The 19,341-nt window shown below is 42.6% G+C and overlaps 2 protein-coding genes across 4 annotated transcripts in view; one reads left to right on the top strand and one right to left on the bottom strand.

Annotated features, from left to right (window-relative positions):
- Nucleotides 1–4,870, top strand: part of begain (brain-enriched guanylate kinase-associated) — a 50,759-nt gene extending 45,889 nt beyond the window's left edge. For both annotated transcript variants that reach the window (XM_079573881.1, XM_079573880.1), the window contains one exon: nt 1,194–4,870. In XM_079573881.1, the coding sequence (XP_079430007.1) occupies nt 1,194–2,681 (1,488 nt within the window). In that variant the 3' untranslated portion in view covers nt 2,682–4,870. The remainder of the gene's footprint in view (nt 1–1,193) is intronic.
- wdr25 (WD repeat domain 25) overlaps nt 1–19,341 on the bottom strand; it is a 55,916-nt gene that overhangs the window by 28,799 nt on the left and 7,776 nt on the right. The window contains exons 4-7 of one of the 2 annotated variants that reach the window (XM_079573886.1): nt 11,221–11,351; nt 7,615–7,785; nt 7,382–7,522; nt 6,794–7,053 (exon numbers count right to left, since the gene is read on the bottom strand). In XM_079573886.1, coding sequence (XP_079430012.1) covers nt 6,832–7,053; nt 7,382–7,522; nt 7,615–7,785; nt 11,221–11,351 — 665 coding nt within the window. In that variant the 3' untranslated portion in view covers nt 6,794–6,831. Of the gene's footprint in view, nt 1–6,127; nt 7,054–7,381; nt 7,523–7,614; nt 7,786–11,220; nt 11,352–19,341 lie in introns of those variants that run through there. The other variant, XM_079573885.1, reaches the window with a different exon arrangement.

Genomic DNA, 19,341 nt, shown 5'->3' with positions numbered 1-19,341 from the left:
ATCTCTGTGAGAATAGGTTCGATCTCATCCATTCCTGGTGGTACTCGGAACGCCTCATTTTGTATGAGGAGGCAAAGTTTAAGAAACACTGTTTAGGATGGCAATAAGATGCGAGATTTAGCAACAAATTCCACTAAAACGACACGCTCAGAGATATTCCAAAGCAAAGTTCGATCAACCACACACTTGAGCCATCAGAATCTCCTTTCTGCACATCTGTTTCCATGGAAACATATTCGAGTAAATGTAACCAAAATGGCCAAAAACGTCTTCTAACAGAGTGCTCTGAAGAAGATAACTGACTCACAGGTGAAAGGGTACTTGGAGAATCAAATCCAATTAACAGCTGACGTCCATCATGGTAATCCTACTATATAAAAGGCATAAATGTGAACTAATAGCATATAGATATCTCATTAAGATGGTAAGAGATAGCAAAGCCTCAAGTGCTGAGCTCGCAGACTGTATTGTGTATTACGCAGACCCTTCCCCCTTGCCTTAATTCTTCACTCCTCCTTCACTCCCCAGGGAACAGTGGCGGCTAAAAATAGCATCAACCTAAAAAAAAACCTGCTTATTTTATACCATGGCAGGCTGCTATTTCTTAACAAAGCCAGTTGCTATTTTTATCCCATTTCTATTCCCAGCTGGAGAGCCAGAGCTGAGTTTTAATTCAAATGTAAGGCCCTCCCTGTGGAGCTGTGGAGCGTTTGATGGTCCAGAGTAGAGAGGGCTAGGTCTAGAGGACAGCACAGCACACAGAGATGAAAGCTTAGAAATATACTGTTTGGCAGCCGCTCCTTTGAACCCCTGCAAATATAATAGAAAGGAACAGCTTTGTTGTCATTGTGGGAAAATGTCAGAAAGCAGAACTAAGTAACACATAAAGGATGAAAATCAATAGAGAGGAGAAGGCTGCATGGGGCGTTGGAGATGGTCTAAATTGGGGTTGCAGCTGTGGAAAGGAATAGTTGATAGTAAGTATAGGAAAACATACTAATGGGACAAGGAGGATTCCTTTTTACTGCTACTAGTCCCGAAAGAATTATTAGATCAGTGTTTTTCAAACTGTGGTACATGGGTTGCTTCAGCTAGAAGTCAAGTTTCTCTGCTGTATTGATCTGAGAACAAAATACTTTGACTGTCAGTTAAAGTACTGGTATTTCAGTGATGATGTTCCTTCTTTGTTGCAGCTGCCATTGGACTTCCAGGAACGCCTGAGCTCCCACATTGAGAAACATGCCAGCGGTGGGGCGACCATGGCCGTGAGTCACTCCAGTTACTCAGACGCAGTCCCCACATCTCTGATCGCTCAGGTCCTGGAGAAGCCAGAGCCAGGCAGCAGCTGTCCAGGCAGCCGCTCCCCCAGCCCGCACAGAGACGGGGACTTCCTGACAGGCACCGGCAGCACAGACCAGCTCAATCGCCGCGTGGCCTATAAAACTTCAGACCTATACTGCAGCGACACAGCCCTCTACTGCCCGGAGCGCTGGCAAGACAACGAGCGCAGGCAGAGTGTGGACCTCCATGGGCCTGGGATCCTCCAGCTCCACACCCAGAACTCCACAGACAGCAACCCAGAGGAGGCCTATCACTCTGGGAGCTTCTCTCAACTCGAGCCGCCATCCTCCTTCCACCACCACGATGAGTTCAACCCGGGGAGTCTTCCTGCTTCAAGTTCCTACTCCAGTTTCAGCCTGGCTTCAGATGACAAAGGCTGTCGCATGGTCAACAGCACGTTGTCCTCCTCTCACCAAGGTCTGTACATGGAATGGCGAGATGGTGGGGACTACAAAGGTTTGACTCCATATGAAAAAGACGGCGCGAGCTTCCCCAAGTCCCTCAGTATTCAGCACATGGCAGTCCCCAGAAGCCCGCAGAAAGGCAGTTCACCTTCATACACGCGAACAGCATCATGCTTCAGCGAACCTTACCATTCAAGCAGCCCACGACTGGCCTCTTCTCACAGCATGGGCTCCACGACCGGGCTTGTTCAAGGGCACAGCGGCAGGGCGGACGTCCAGCTCTCAGAGGACGACCTTAGTAACCGCTGGAAACAGCTTAGCGTAGAAGAGGTCAACACCTTGTCGTCTTCGTCCTACCGCGACCTGAGCGGCAGAGTTTCTCCGTACAGCTTTTCTGAACGCCACTTTGCCTTGGGCCCTTCAAAGTCCAAAGGCATCTACAGCAGCTTCCAGGAAGGAGATGACGTCTTCCACAGTCGGGTGCTTGACCAGTGCTTCGGAACTGGACAGATCTCACCAAGCCACAGCCCCAAACCAATGGAGCATCGCAAGAAGGAGAAAGCTTCCGTGCTGTATAGAGTCAAAGCTGACAGCCAGGACTCCGACTGTGGTCTGTTCCTCTCAGGAAGCTCTAAAGACAAAGATGGCTGCAGGATACCAACAGGAGGAGGCAGTTCCAAGAAGGACTACGTGAATTTGAGCGGGGACAGCTCTGGCGATTCGCTACACCAAAGCTCTCTTGAAGCTTCCAGTCTGCAGCACTACCCCAGCCCGAGGCCCGTTGTGAGGCCTCGGCCAAGCTCCAGCTCTGCCCTTACTGCCGGTCCCGCGCTCCCCAAAAAGACCTCCCCGAGATACCAAAAGTTTGGAAGCACAGGGCTGACCAGGAAGGACAGTCTGACAAAGGCACAACTGTATGGGACTCTCCTTAACTGATTCTTCGCATACTGCATGATGATGATTTCTAACTCATACTTACTTGTAACTGGGTATTGAGATGTTTAATGTTTAACTTAGCCAAGGCACGTTTTACACAGTGTACAACACCTTTTCTACTATGTGTCATCAAATGGTGTAGCTAATTGAGACCAGCTGTTTCATTTTCCTTTAGTTTCACTGATGATGCCGGTAATGGTAATTGGAGCCACTGGGACCATTGGGATCCCAACACAGAGCCAGCTTCACCCACCGCATTATCTGCTCTAAGTGCGAAGTTATACCAGCAAAGCACCATTATTTCTCACTTTAAAGCATACAGAACCAATAATGTGTGACTAATGGCGACCTTAATTACTGCCATGTAATGGATAATATGAGAAGTTAGACAGCTATACACCGTGGAAGAAATCTATCTAGTTATTCATACGCTGAGCCGCTAAATGATGCTTTAAATTGATTTCTTGCAATAGAAACTGCACCTTGACAGTCTCCTAGCATAATTGCCAAAGTCATTTTTAAGGTTTTCGGGGGAAAAAAGGTGAAAAAACACTCTGGAATCTTCGTAAAATGATAAACAGTGTTTTATTGTTGTTGATGTAGTGTTTGGAGAGTTGAATGAAACAAAAAAAAAAGACTAATCCAATTATGCTAGGTGGCTGATGATGACGAGTGCACATATGTGGCCAAAAATTTGAGATGGGCAGGTGAATTCCTTGTGTTAAGATTGCAGACACTTGGTGCTTAACAGACGGGACAGAAGTAGTGCAATGGAGCAAACATTTGCCTGGGAATCAAGAGGTCGTCAGTTCAAGCCCTACTTCAGCACATGTTGTCATGACATGTCATGTCCAATCACAGTAATGTGGCTGGTTCAACAAACAAGATTCCGCCAAATGACAAAAAAGCTAAATTAATATAAATCAACGGCATGAATCCACCGTATGGGAGGGATCACTTATTGATTTAATAATGTTTCCATTGATTAATGCTGACATGAAGCATGTCTGATAGCAAGATTTTTACTGCTTGCTTGTTAACATACAGTTTCTCAGGGGATATTTGTCCCGTTTCGTGTTTAGAATTGTCTATATCACTTTGAGAATATTGTATGTACAAAATAACCTTTGCATTACAAATACTTCTGTACAGATGGTAGAGAAACAGCAAATGTAATACAGAGCTAACTTCGTGTTTCTGTGACTCCGTTTGAGACTATACACTCTGACAGAGAGCTATCTAACTGCCTTAAACCTGTGCAGACTGGTCTCCCTTAGCATCAGGCACCACTGTGTACATATGTATAGCTGTTGTATGTAAACTACTGTATGTTCTTCCTCTTTCCAAGAATCCTTTACTACTTAAACACGACTACACTGGCACTTTAAAATTACCTTTAGTGGACAACAAAACTCAACCTGGAACAGTGTGAGTGCACTCAAGCTCAGAAATGGGCCCCCAACCAAAACAAAAGTACATCAAATCAGTCAGGTATGAGACGACATTTAGGAAAACCTCTAATTGAAGAACATACTTTTGTCAAATGCATTGACAAGCAGATAAGCTGAACAAAGACAAAGAGAAATCAGCCATTTTGAGAAATAGAACCAAACATTTCTTTTTTAGAGGGAAAATTGCCCCATAGTTTGGCCCTAGTGATGCAATGTACTGTACAGAAGTGCTTCCTGTCTGGTTTGCTTTAGATCTGGGAGACATCGGTGACAGGAGTTAGCTGCACAACAGGCACCAAGATTTCCTCTTTCTGTCTTTTTTCGCAAGGCTGCACTTCTACCTCTCCCATTCCTGCAGATCCGGCAAAATGGCTCAAGGCTGTTTAAGATTTCAAAAACACATCTGCTCTCCACGACTTTGACAAAGTTTGTAAAAGTTAAACTCGCGCCCACAACTCACAGTGACAGGAGTGGATTGTACAGTTGTATGAGAGGTTTATATTTTGTGGAAAGATTTCTAAAAAAAGAGACCTAGCTATTGTTGTACTTCGATGTATTTTATCCTGTTTGCATTCACGTAGTATTTATCAAAGTTTGGACCCGGAATGAAGACACTAAAGTCCTTGTGTTCTGTCCTACCTCTCTCCAGGAACGGCCTGTCTAAATGTCCATGTCAGCCAGTCTGTCTGATGCATGGTTATATATATTTTGCACAGTTTATTTACTGAATAAAGGAAAGGAGAAAAAAAAATACAACTCGTGTCTCAACTTTGTTGCAGTTGTTCCTAATATAGACCACAAAGAATCCTATTTCAAAGTCCATCTTTGGTAAATACGCTTTAGTTTGACAGTGATGTAAGGAGTGAGGACGCTTTACATTCTACATATATTTTTCACAACAACTAAACAGAGATAATGTGCTAGGGCTAGGTTAAATTAGTTACCCACTAGGATTACACACAGTAATAGCATCATTTATTTAGTAGTTGCATTCATTTCTAGAGTATATTTCACATGCTTTTTTCTATTTTCCCACATTTCAACTTATTTTAAGTGGAGATGTGAGGCCTGTGTGATCGTTTTACTTCAAAGACAATTTTGAATAAGTTTATGTCGGTTTAAGTGTGTGAGTAAACAAGTTTGACAGTAAAATTGTTTTTGGCTTCATGCAGTGTTTATCCCTAAGCAACGTCTGCAGGAAAACGCTGAAAAAGTGTCGTTAAAGTAAAGTGTGATTAATAGTCTGGTTCACCATGTAATTTTGCTGGATTTTTGAAAACTTTATTATATGAAAAATAATAATATAATACGCAACCAGAAAAACAATGCTTCCATTTGCTCTGATATGTAAAAAAGAGAAGATGCGATCATAGCCATAATAACATTTATATGGGAGTAAAAAACGTAGTTTAGCGGAAATTTACAAAATGTGGCAGCAAATTCCATTTGGTCGTTCCAATCAAAAAAGTCAATAAAACCCTTGTCATATGTTTCATGAAGTTACCGTAGCGACGACCAGAACTCCCCATTTACTCTAATGGAAAAAACAGTATAATTGCACAATTTTACCAAAAGACAAGAGCAAATGGAAACATTGTTTTTCTCATCGCTTATACAATAAGGTTGCTGAAAAAAAAAATAGTATAGTTTTAATACTCTCCAAATCTAAACATAGTGAACCGGACTATCTTTTCAAATCATATTTTTAATCGCACGTATTCGTCACTTTTTTTGCCACAGTATTGTCACTTTTTCGTCCCTTTTCTGTTACTCTTTTGTGTCTTTTTTTGGTTGCATTTTCAAGTTTTTATTGGCACTTTTTTGATGCGTTTTTGTGGCTTTTTCAACCTGGTTTTCATTTCATTTTTGTCGCTCTTTTGATGCTTTGCTCAAGAAGCTTTTAGATGTCGGTAAAGCCGAACTGGAGATAATGGCTTGGTTCAGGTGGGGGTTAAGAGGTTAAGAGCAATAATTATGGCGGTGACAGGTTATTTCTATGACCACCATTCACTCAGTCATACACATGTCACATTCAGACAGTGGGTGAAATGTCGTGTCTGAGGAACACTGCCGCTGTATAGATGAGACAACTGCTCTCCTAAGGTTTAACCATTCCATTTTGTCCTCAACATTACTACTATATTCTGCTGAGCTAATCCAAAAGAAGCAAACAGCCCCAGAGGGTGGACTACCCAGAGCGCTACATACACTCCAAAGTGAAACAAAGACCATTGTGCGTCACGTTCCGGCGGTGATTGACAGAAATGTGTGGAAAAGTGCTGCTGCTTTGACAGATGTCTGTGTTTCTTTAGCTCTTGCTTGTCTCTCTGTGATTGCAGCGTGAAATGTGAAAGAAAACGTCATATCAGAGAGAGGAGGAAGAACAAAAAGGCACCGGGAAAGTGATGTGTTTGCAGAAAGACAAATGAAAAACAGGCCAGATAAGAAAACGCTGAGAGATTTTCTATTTTGGTCAAGATAAAAACTTCAAAACACAGAGGAGAAGGTGACACGCCGTGCGCAGAAAATAGAGAGGATACTGCTGTAGCCAAGGAGAGACAGGCGTGAATTCATTATCAAAAAAAAAAAGGAAGGGGCAGATCGGACAAACGTGATAGGACGATTTGAATCTGTAGTTCCACAGTACTCGTTTATTTTCACCTCGAGTGTCGGGTTTCTCTGTTCCATCCTTGTCCCGGTCACACCCAGACCTTGATCTCCCCGGCCCAGTCGCAGGTAGCGGCGGCGGTGGGCAGCACGGGGTGAAGGGAGACGCTCACACACGGTTGGCTGTGGGCTCGGAGCGTGTGCACCATCTGAGAGCTGCTGAAGTCGAAGACGTGAGCCGAACCACTGGAGCTGCCTGACGCCAGGAGGGTCCCGTCGGAGGAGAAACTGCACTGCACCGCGTAGCCCTCCACCTGAGAGGAGCGCAAAGTACATTAGACACGCTTCTTTAGCCATGTACTGTACATCCCAGCTAATAGGCTTATTGATTTGCGCTCTGAATAGGGTTGCGCTAACTAACTAAGTTCAGGACAAAACGCAAAATTTTATGTTTTATATATTCAGACATAGGAAAGAAGCTAACAGCCTCAAAGTAATCTACAAATAGGAAACAAAGAGCTTCAAAACAGCTGATGGCATTATTCAATAGTGTGTTCGGTTTGTTTTGCTCATATAGGGGCTATGTGTGTGTGAGCATTTCCATTGGAGAGTTGTGCTCCACCGGCCCCCACCGGCACAGACCTTATGTCCTTCATATCTCCGACGCTTGTTCATCCTATAAGGGCGCTGACAGGAGAACAAGGCCATGTAGTTTCCATTGGTCTGGGCAACAAAGGAGTCCTCCACTGGATGCAGAGCCAGGCCGGGGCATGTGTATCGCTCCTGAGAAGAGAAATTCCGCATCGGTGCCGGCATTAGACTAAACAAAAGGTCTCAGTAACTTGGCGTTGTATGTACATTAAGTGATGTCTTACTTGGTAGATCTGGTTGGAGATCCTGGCTGTGGTGGAGTAGTCCCAGGCGATGAGTGTGCGGTCGGCCGAGTCTCTGCTCACACAGTCAGTGCTGCTGATGAACTCTGACCCTCCTCTTAGGAACAGGAGGTCCAGGGTCTGCTGCACGGCCGCTCGGTACTCCCTCACCACCTGGGAAGAGGGACATAATAACTATGATAATAACTATAACATTAACTATCACTACATGCTAAGACATAACCGTGGGCTATAAAAGAATATGTGTACAATACGGTTCATAGTGGGGCAAGGCATTTTAGTTCCTTCCATGCCAACATAACCATCGAACTACAAGTGTTTTTTTCTATCCATCCTGCGGCTTCACATGACAACTGCAGTGCATTGTGAAAACCTTCGCCTTACTTGTTGTGGCCGTGTGTAGCTGACATGTCAGTTCTGGCGCTCTGAGCTCAGGGAATGAGAAATGCCTGTAATGCTGGGTCTGTGGGTTTTCTTTCTGATGTAGCTAACTTAGGCTTTTTCATGCTCGAACAAGCAGCCGCAGATGCGTTAAAGCAGATCTGATGGTCAAAAAACATATCCAAAGCTTTACGCAACTCACCGCCACTGAGAAGATAGAAATTGATGTACGATGTCTGAGAACCACTGGCTTAGGCAAAGACAATTTACATAGAGCTAATTTCGATACAGGTACTTTAACAATACTTGCTTTACGATACCGATACCTATACTAAAAAATATGTCATCTAGAACCAGAAAACAAAGCAAAATTGTATTGAGGGTCTGCAAATTTACAATTGAGGGTTCATCTCCAGTGTCAAGAAATGTGTGAAAAATGTGGAATGATTTGTGAAAATTGTGTCAAAAAAAAAAAAAAATGTGTGAATGTTTTTTTTAAAATAGGGAGAAAAATGGGAATTAATTGGAGGGGAGATAGGGAAAATGTAAAATGTTAATACTAAAAAATGAGCAAAAATGCGGGAAACAAATTGGGTAAACGAGAAAAAAATGGGGGGGGGAAAAAAAAGATATATAAAGTAAGGAAAAAGTAGGGAAGAAAATCATTTATTTTAGCTGCAACAACTAAGTCACTTCCTTTAATGCTGTCCCTGGACCAACAGCATCGAAACTCGTGCTAATGTGGATGCTATTGCTATAGTATAGCCCTTAGCTTTTGGTATACGTTTGTTGAGGCTATTGCAAAAAAAACAACCATCATAAAATGCAGCATCACATCTCCTCGCGTCTAAATTCAAAGCACGACTTTTTTTTTTTACGACAAAACGACAACTTCTTTGCACTTTAAACACATTCATGTCACAAGGGAGTGTTGTCTTTGTATTGTCTGGCATGAATCATACGTTCCCTGTCGCTGGTGGCCTGTGGGAGCGCTGCTTTTGCCGCTGCAGCGTTATAGGAAATAATAGAGCGAATCAAACGTGCCACTAGACAAAGAACAAGTGGCAACATGACCATGGAGCGGACAATCAGAGCACATTGTGATGAGGACCATCAAAGACTCTTCTACAGAGGGTACACACACACATGCTAGAATGGCATCTGCATAATCTCTAGATCACGAATGGAAGGTAAGATTTGAGGCGAGAGACTAGCGTTAGATAAATACAGTATGTACAACAATGTCATGTCCCCAGAGAATGAACCTGACCAGATTAGTTCATATAACATTTTGGGAAGGCTAGCCAGTGCTCTCAATGGGGATACGGTTTGAAGATGGAAAGAAATAGGCAGATGATCTCTGGTCGATAGTGTTTTCCTCCCTGCATCAGTCACTGCCCACTGCTGTGATTCTCATTCCACCTCATGACTCTGCCTGGTACGGCTTGACCCGCCGTGTGTAAACCCGCGCAGGTGAGCAGGCCGCTAAGGGGGTGAAAAGGTGGGGGTCCTTTTTATCTACTGCAGGTAATTTCACCTCTGGAGCGCCAAACACACATCCCTGAGTTTTGACTGGCAGGCCGCCGTGACCTGAACTCCGCTTTCTCTGCAAATGAAGTTGACACGGATTGACAGAAACACCAGCCCTCCTGCATTAAACGTGAAAAAAAAAAGACTCCCCTAAGACACTGCGGTTCAATCGTGAGGATCGGATTAACATATAAAACAGCCGATTAGTTTAATAGCAATATTAGACTGCAGCTTCGCCTGGATGAAATCAAAATGAGCTTTCGGCAATTAGCGAGATAACCTGAGCTATTACGACGATGTATACGCCTGTGTTATCTTAAGAGTGAAATAAAGCTTAGCTACATGTGCGTCTCAAAAGCCTCGCGACTTGGGACTAATTCAGTGAACATTTCTGTGTGCACAACATAATGCAGCAGACAAACTTTTTGAAAGCAAGCATAAAATGTCAGGATGTCCATTTCAAAAGCAAGACACTACTGTGAACCTTTTTTGCTCGTGGATGAAATTAGCGAATAAATCAGAAATTAGGGCAGGAAAACTCAAACTTTAATACATAATACATTTAATACATTCCAAAGAAACATGTATTATTTTAGAGAGAGTGTCATGTGATGAGGGTATTATGCTTTTCCTGGTATTTGGTAAAAATGTCAAAGACTAGCCTGGCAAATCCAGAATAATCAGGGTGATACACAGGGTTGTCAGTCTGGGCTCACGCCATCGTTCGCTGCTAGTGAAAACTCAAGCGTTTTTTGTTTCTCCCAATCACTAAATGACCAAAAACACATCAGGAGTACAGGTGAGTTTCATGATTTATAATTTATAGTCCTGTTGGAATATTACTTCGGAACCGCAAATAACACTGCAACAACGACCTGCTGGTGACCGTGGCAGTTGATGGCAAACAAAAGCACAAGTAGTTTCACTTCCAGTTAAAATAAGCCCACTCCTTTTGCTCCCCTTCGCTAAGCAGCTGCTACAATAAAGAAAAAAAAGGGCAAAGACATTAAGCCCAAAAAGACAGAGATGTACTGCACCATATTATAGCTAAATAGCTAGTTTCCATCCGTAGTCCCTGAGTCCCTGTGTTTTAATTTTGCGATGAGAGGATTAGCGATATTGGCAAGAGATGGAGAGGTGAGGAATCCATTTCCTGGATACATAGGACAACATGCACATCAGTCTATAATAGTGTGCTGGATCAAAAAACAGCAACAATATCATGATGATGATCATGACTTTTTTTATCATCTGGATACATATGACCTCACTCAGGAGGTTTTTGGGAGTTGACTCCGCAATGCAAAGAATACTGGCAAAGATTCAAAGATTACTTAAAGATGCGCTAGCAGCTGGAAACACAGCTCCAGGTATGCTTTGATGAGAGAACATTGTAAGCTCTAAAAAGTCGATGTAGCAAAATGCCTCCCCTTTAAGTTTTTAGTGTTTTACAACACTAAAATACCAATGCTACGTCAAAAACACTGTTTAAAAACATAATGAAAAAGAAATGATTCAAAGAGGTTTGATCACTTTCTGAGCCTACCATGGTTATAGATTCCAAAACAGTCCATCTATAGTGTAAGACCACTAGCTGTCATTGTGCATAGGTTGGCCTTGTAAACTGTGGTGGATGAAATGTAATATGAGGCACTCCATAGGTGTAATGGGTCTGACCTTGGCGCTGCGAGTGTCCCAGGCCTTCACCACAGGACTGTGACCCCCGCACAGGAACACCTCGGGCTGAGACGGGTGCGCGGCCACGCACATCACTCTGAACTGGGCGTCCAATTTCACAAGCGGCTGAGCTGCATCAACAAGGAAACAAGAGAGAGGAGATGAGTTACCCGAGATCCACCTGTCAGTTTTTGCCTTTGAATATAGTCCCCAAAGACTGGGTCTGGATCTGTCCCCCGGAAAGATCATATTGTTTGGGGACAGACTTAAACTAAACATCCGCAGGTGTTACTCAAATAATCGGAGTCTGTGTTTGATGAGAGAGCTCGTTTCGAAAGCTCAAAAACGTCATTTGAGAACAACACATCTTATTGGATGTCTTTTTGGATATTTGCAAGAATATTCTTGCAAAATCCTGACACCTGGCCTGAGAGCTGTCCCCATTACTCCATCTAGTGGTATAGGCTGGCCAAATATTTCAAAAAAAAATAGCACATTGCAGTATTTCTCTCAGCATGAGCACAGCTAATTAGTCACATTGCTCACATGTCAGCGCAACACAGAATTTACAATTAAAGCGGCACAAAATATCACCAAAGTATCGTTAGTGCAGTACAACTTTGTGTGAAGCAGCAGAAGATGGATGGATGGATGGATGGATGGATGGATGGATGGATGGATGGATGGATGGATGGATGGATGGATGGATGGATGGATGGATGGATGGATGGATGGATGGATGGATGGATGGATGGATGGATGGATGGATGGATGGATGGATGAATGAATGGATGGATGCATGGCTTGATGGATGGATAGATGGACGGACGAATGGCTTGATGGATGGATGGATGGACGGATGAACAGATGGATGGATGGATGGATGGATGGATGGATGGATGGATGGATGGATGGACGGACTGACAGATGGTAACTTAAGAAGGTGTAAGAAGTTCTGTTTAAGTCATGATATTCTCCATTTTATCCTTGTTATGGTCCTGATTTTGTATCATACTGTAGATGAGAATTTCAAATATTGTCAACTGGACTTCATTAAAGTTGAAGTATCACATGTGTCTTCAAACCATAAGTTGCTGTTTTTTGTTTAAAGCAGCATATTATCAGTACTTGACCAACAATTGACGGGGTATTGATGAGAAGTCCTCTGGGACATGTTTCCCGTTGACGCTCCGTTGTACAAAGCCCAGTTTTTTCAGTTCTCTTGTAGTGAACTGGGATGTACATGTGTATATATGTCACCTCAACCCCCCTCTGCCTCTGTCTGTGCTCCATGTGGGCACTGACATTTCCTCTGGTGCCAGGGCTGCCGCACGAATGGCAGCAAAATCACGCTCTGCTGCCAACGCCTTCAGCTCAGCGCATCTATCTCACACAGGCAGGTTATTGTTGATAATGAAGCGCAAAATCTCCAGTGAGAAAATTGCCTTTTGTTTAATGGAATAAAGAAACCTGTTCAAATTAAAAACCCCAATTTAAAATGGTACAAGAAATGCACTGGTAGGAGTGGGTACGGCTACATCTTTTTCACGAAAAACCTAATTGCGATTTTTCTGACAAACATTGCGATTTTCAATTTACGATTTTTAGAATTGATACATTTTAATGCATAAGCTGCTAAAATTATAAATGAAGGAAGTCATATTCTTGCTCAATTTGCGACACATTAGAATACACAATAGTACATACAAAACATAAAACACTCACATTTAAAGCATTGACTGACATTTCATTAACCAGATATCCACAGTTTCATAATTCTATGGGAAAACCCAACAGCTTATAACTGGGATCTCGCTCGCCCAAGGCTTTCGACATTTCTACACACGCTTGAAAATCACATATTAGGTACATTTTCTTTGGTGCTGAATATTTTTTAACAGAACCTGCAAACTTTGTTACATAAAAGTACATTGTCATATAAAGGGTTTGGAGACCCCCATGTCTTACATAAACACAAGTGCAGGAGTTTGGTCAAAACATACTGTATGATTCATTCATGATTAATGCGCTAATCTTTTTTTCCCATTAATCCTGAGTTGAGGCATTAACTTTGACAGCCCTAGAATGAATATGTGAAAATGTGATGAATAGTGGGGAAAAGTTTTAAATCATTTTACATTTACATACCATTTTTAATACCACAAAAGTGCCCAAAAACCTACCTCTAAACCAGCTAGATGGACAGTTTTTGCTTATTCTGTTCATTGGAGTGAATATTGATAAAGAACATAAAGTTACTTTTCTTTCAGCAAACAAACATAACTCAAAATTTACTTTGATTTCATGAAACTGTATTTTCTTTAAAAAATCCAACCAGCCCCAAGCAGTGCAGAGCAAAAACTATTTGGGCAATTCAAATAAATGAATGAAGGAGACAAAATGTCAGTTTGAGCTGCACTGGAAGCCGCATCTGGTAATTTTCTGGTAAACTGACAAAGACATCAATTTCAGATTTAGGAGCGAGCTGAACACAAACTCCTTTTTAATTTGGCGCACAGTGAAGAGCTGCACAGCGTGATTAAAGGTTGCTGCCTATGCTGAGAACAGCCACAGCGCTCACAAAACAAGTTCACCCATTAAAGATACAGTAAAGGCCAATAAAACACTGGGCCACATGTCTCTCATCCAAATGACAAAAGAAAAAGGTGATTTGGCTTCGTAAAACTGCACAACTCCATCTGTTGTTTTTAATCCTCTGAGCAAGAAGGACAAATAGTCGTAGTTAAATGACTGCGCTATCACCAAAAGGACATATGACACGTGACCGAAAATGTTCATTCATGCTGGAGTAAAGTCATAGTCAGGTCTGAAGAGACGTCACTTTTAAGGGATTTGAGAAAATATTGGTAAAATAAATGCTTGTATTTTACTCTATTTATTGGGTAAAATTTTACACGTGTGGCTTAGAATAAAGGTTAATTAACACTTCATAAGACGTAAGAACTTTGTTCGCACACTGAGAGCTACAAGAAACAAAATGAAGTCATTTTTGCTTTGTAACTGTGGAAATGTCTTCAGTTACAAGAAGCTTCCATGGTTAAAAGGCAAAAACTACTTCATTTTGTTCTTGCAGCTCTTAGTGCAGAAAAGGTTCTTACATCTTATAAAGAATGAATGAGCCTTTAGCCTTTATCTAACCAGAAAGTCATGTGACTAAAACCTATGAATATGTCGGGCTATTAAAGTGATTTATTGTCATTCGTGGGCTTACTGACAGCCGTATGGCTGTCATTCTTTGCCAATATTACATCATACATTTTATTAATAATCAAAACAAGAATGCCCTATATATTAATTTATATATAAAAAGTCATTGTGTGTTTGGTCACTCCACTCACTTGGAGATGTTATGTTAAGTATAGCCACAGCTGCCCTGTTGGAAGTGAGGCTGGCAATCTGAGCCTCAAATTATTACAAACAATGATATATATACTTTCATAACTTAGACCAAAAAGGTATGAGCTGAAGTTTATTTTGTCTTTCCTCTACACTACCTTACAACACGTGTGGAATCTTGGGAGCGAATATTGATCTGCCTTTGGCTTAACTGAACTCCCATCCAAGACATTGAAGGATGGGTGAAAGACAGAGAACCTATTTCCCCATGGGACAAAAGTGTAGGCCGTAATCTTGACTCTGCTTCCAGTCTTCACATCAGGGCTACACCTATTCCACCACAGCGCTTCACCAATTAATTTGTGTTACTTCCCCTTCTCAAGCACATGACAGCGCTCTAATAGTGTGACGCATCAGACGCCTGGTGCGAGGAGAAGACGACGACGACACTTTTTCACAAGTGTTTTGGCCGGAGGCGTCTTCAGCAAAATCAAATAAAACTGTCATTCTCCAAAACAAAACAAAACCACTGAGGGCTTTCAAAATAATTAAGGCTGGCAGCGTGCAACCAAGTTTCCAGGGAAATTATGAAGAAGAAAAAAAAAAAAAAAAAAAAAAGGGAGAAAAGAGAAGTCTGTCAAAAGAGATGCAAAGTACAACAGCTCCGGGTCCACGGCTCATTAATTCGACAATCAACACACACCAGATCCAAGCGTTCTCAGGCTCGTGGCCCAAAATGTTGAGGAGGACAGATGGGCAGCCCAGTGCTTCAACTTCACTGGGAGAAACTTTTTAACACCCTCGGTTCAGTTAATTGGTTCAGCCCGATGAGGAGATCTTTGTTAAGATGGAGCGCCCATGTTTGGAAGGGAAATGAGAAGCCGCCCCACTCTTGGCCATGTTTTAATTAAGAGCGGTTCATTAGCGGAAGGCCTGAGAGAGGAGCGGAGTGTGGACGGATGGGTGCGGAGAGGGGGATGAGTTCGGGAACGTGTGTCAGGAAAACGAGGGGGTGAAAGGCGTGGACTTGGCTTCGGACGTCACTCACTAATCTGATGACGGGTGAGACTCGATTGTACAAACTGGACAACGGCTCTCGTGACCCAACTTGGGCTTGAGGGGGGGCCTGTAACTTGAGAAGCCCTTAGTGCAACTCCTCATAAGTAAATCTTAGCAGGATATATCCCGTAAAGAGTGCTGAAAAAGTGCAACTTGTTACGCGTTGGCCCGTGTTCTCCGCGGCACAAAGCTGTCAGTGCCGATGAGCAAACATTAGCACAAACACATAAGCGCCTCGTCACATGCTCCAAATGAGAAGATGAGAAACAGATGGGCGGAGGTACAAAGGTGACTGGGTTTTAGAGACACTTGCTTTTAGTGTGCGGCGTCAAACACAACCAAATGCCAGCCTCACTTCTCTCTTAGTCTGGAGGGAGCCCAAATTAGCACTTCAGCTATTCATCAAGGCCTGCTAATCACTCGAGCGTCGCCAACTGATGGAAAGTGTAATCTATACTGGTGTTTAGGGAGTTAAAGAGAGAAATGAACATAAAGACGACTGTTACAGACGACTACAAAGTCTTCACATCGTACAAGCCAGCGCTAAACCAACACTAAACTAGTTCTGGAATAAACTAGCTTTGTTCTGCAGATGAGTGGGGACAGCTGTAGATTAACTTCCCCTTCCACATGCATAGGAGGAAGGTCTTTTGATTTGCACCCACGCGCTGTAATCGGTTCGACAAGGGCACGCCTAAATCAAACGCTGATGGAGGAACAGACTGAGTATCATCAAAAGGAAGCTCAAGAACGTCAAGGGGCACTCGTTCCGTAGTTTGAGAACCACTACAGCAAAGGCATATGAGTCATCATAAAGGCAAAATCACAGACTTTGAGCTTAAAAGGGATATTTCAGGATTTTTGACATAGGGTCTAATTTGCTAGTTATCCAGAGTGTTGTTGATTTCTGGAGATAGTGTTTTTATTTATTCATGCGGTCCTTCGATTTGAAGAGTTTAGTGGTGCTAGGCTAATGCTAGGCTAGTGCATATCTATAGTAACTAGTAGCCTGCATTTAAAAACAGTCTGACCCAAGCAGCTGAGCACCTGAGGCAAATCACTTATAACACCAGACAAACGATATATATATGTCTGTGTTGACTGAATATGCTTTGGAATATAACCATTTTGCATTCAAAAGAACTTTTATTTGAGCAGCATCAGCTTCCTGGTTGTAAGCTAAGCAGCGGTGGAGTGATCTACTAGGTTACCGGATCTACAGTTGTTTGTTTACGTGCGGCCGGCATTGCTACACATGGATTTCACAAAGGAGCTTTCAACAAATCAGATACAGCAACATTTTGAGGACCACCCCATGATTTTGAAGAGGTTTTTAATGCAGGCTAATAGTTACCATAGACATGCGCTAGCCTAGCACTAGCCTAGCACAACTAAACTCTTCAAATACAAGGACTGCATGAATTAAAAAAAGACATACATCCAGAAATTAACAACACGCTGGATAACTAGGAAATGAGGCCCTATGTCAAAAATCCTGAAATATCCCTTTAAGTTCATACTCTCCAACAATAAATATTTTCAATATCATCGTTGACATAAAAGCATTTGGACCTTCCCTATTGTAATTATGGAAACTCGGCTACCCACAGTTCTGAAGATAAAAGTGACGACTCCACTTCCACGCAAACGGAATGATGTCTGCCACGTTTTTGAGTGGACCCGCATAGGCCCACCATTGTACCGTGGGACGCGCGCTGCCCCACTGTGGCTCATTATTTCACTCTGTGTTGACGTAGCCGCGAGCTCTTTCGACTAAAAATAAAACACTTCATTGCAAAGCTGTAAAACTTAATCTCACATCTCCAGTGTTGCTCCAGTGTGTTCATAAGCCTCACTCAGAGACACATTTTGAAGTGAGAGGCGCGTGTATGAGCCCCCGCCCTCCCCCCTCCGTGACGCCTTGCCCCGCCGGTCGAAACTCATGTATTCCTCTCCACGGCCGCGGATCCGTTGGGGTCTAAATGCTTTCTGCCTCTTCTCATTTGAACCTTGCGCGTGCGTCTTAACCTGGCTCTATCGGCTCTATACTATTACCATTCGGGCGAAACAGCGAGCCGGCGGCCCGCGGGGAGCGAGGGAGGGAGGGCGGTACAAATTAAATTGGACACAGAAACAAGTGCTTAGATAGTGAAGAAAATAAAGCCCTTTCTGAATGCGCACAGGCTTATGTGTGGCTCGGCTTCTCAATTAATTGGTTGGGTCACTAAAAGGGCCAATGTAAAGCTCCAGTGGACTAACGGGAGAGCGGGAGGATGGGGAACACGCTGTACTGTAGGGGTTTTGTGAATAACCTATTTCTGACCAAGTGGCTGGTAGAATTCTTTAGAGTTTTGTAACGCCATTTTGTAATTGTCTTGAAGATATGCAAAAGAACAATATTGAGCATGTTGGCAATGACAAAAAAACAATAGCAACCTGCAAAATGAGATGTGACAGGCACAAAACTATACTAACTAATAGGATGCTTCAGATTTAAACAAAAGTAAATCTACTGTTTTGGTATCACTTTATTTTACACTACCTTGATACATTGTACCTAACTAAATTTAGTACAATGTAATGAGCTTTGTAACAATTTGTAATAACTTGTACCTTTGTAGTACATACACAGTGGAAAAATATTAGCACTTTGTAGGTACATATTGTAATAGAACATGAAACCCTTAGGGTTAGGACTTAAGGTCAGGGTTAGAGTTAGAGTGTCTGAATCTAAACCAAAGGTACAACTTATTACACATTGTTACAGAGCACATAACATTGTGCTAACTTTAGTTAGGTACAATGTATCAAGGGTAGTGTAAAATAAAGTGTTACCCTACAAATATCATGACTAAGACTGGACTTTTGCACTGACCATGTTTTTGTTTTAGGCCGTGTTTGTCACTCTCAGTCTGATAGAAGGGTCTTTGTGATAAACAGGGTTATGGTTTCTTGCGATGTGGATATTGTTTAAAGTGTGATTCCTGCACTTATGCAATGTTTTTTTTTTTTTTGATCAACAAAACAATCTAAAGTAAGAACTGGTTTGCTAAATGACTTGTTCATTGTTCCCGAAAACATCCCAACAGTAATGAGACATTCACTTTTGTCAAAATCCGTAGCTGTGACCTTGCCACGTTGTACTCCAGTGTGTCTTACAACCGCAGCTGGCTAAGAGCGTTCTCATAGTTCAGAGAGTATAACTTTGATTCTTCACAGCGCTGCGGTTGCTGCTGTGTGACATATGCTCATTAATATTCTAAATTTCTCTACAGTCATTCTGCCAACATCACAGAGCAGGGATAAGTCCAAGTGTGTCACGCGCGTGAGCAAGAGAAATCCCTGTGAGTTTTGCGGAAGACTCCGAATAATTCCGTGGCTTATTGGGGTTTGCAGGTCTCTCGCTGTGTCCGACCGAGGGAGGGAGTGTGATTGGGTGCAAAGGACGAACATATGAAGCAGGCTTTACAGGCAGAAAGAATGTGGAAATCCCCGCTCCATGTTAATAAGCAACAAATTGGATTTTCCTTGGTCCAGAGCAACCTCAGAGCACGCGCATATTAACATGTGGCACTAAAATGTGATTCACAAACTCTCACTAAAGAACCCGTGTAAATGACCGGGAAATAGAGCATTTTCCGACTGCATCTCGCCAATAAAAGGCTCAATGCTCAGGCAAAAGAAAGCACAGGATCTTTAGTTTGT

The sequence above is a fragment of the Gobius niger genome, assembly GCF_951799975.1.
Source record: "Gobius niger genome assembly, chromosome: 16".
Taxonomy (NCBI): Eukaryota; Metazoa; Chordata; class Actinopteri; order Gobiiformes; family Gobiidae; genus Gobius; species Gobius niger.
Note: the sequence above shows the minus strand (reverse complement) of the source record. Positions and strands in the feature narration are given on the sequence as shown.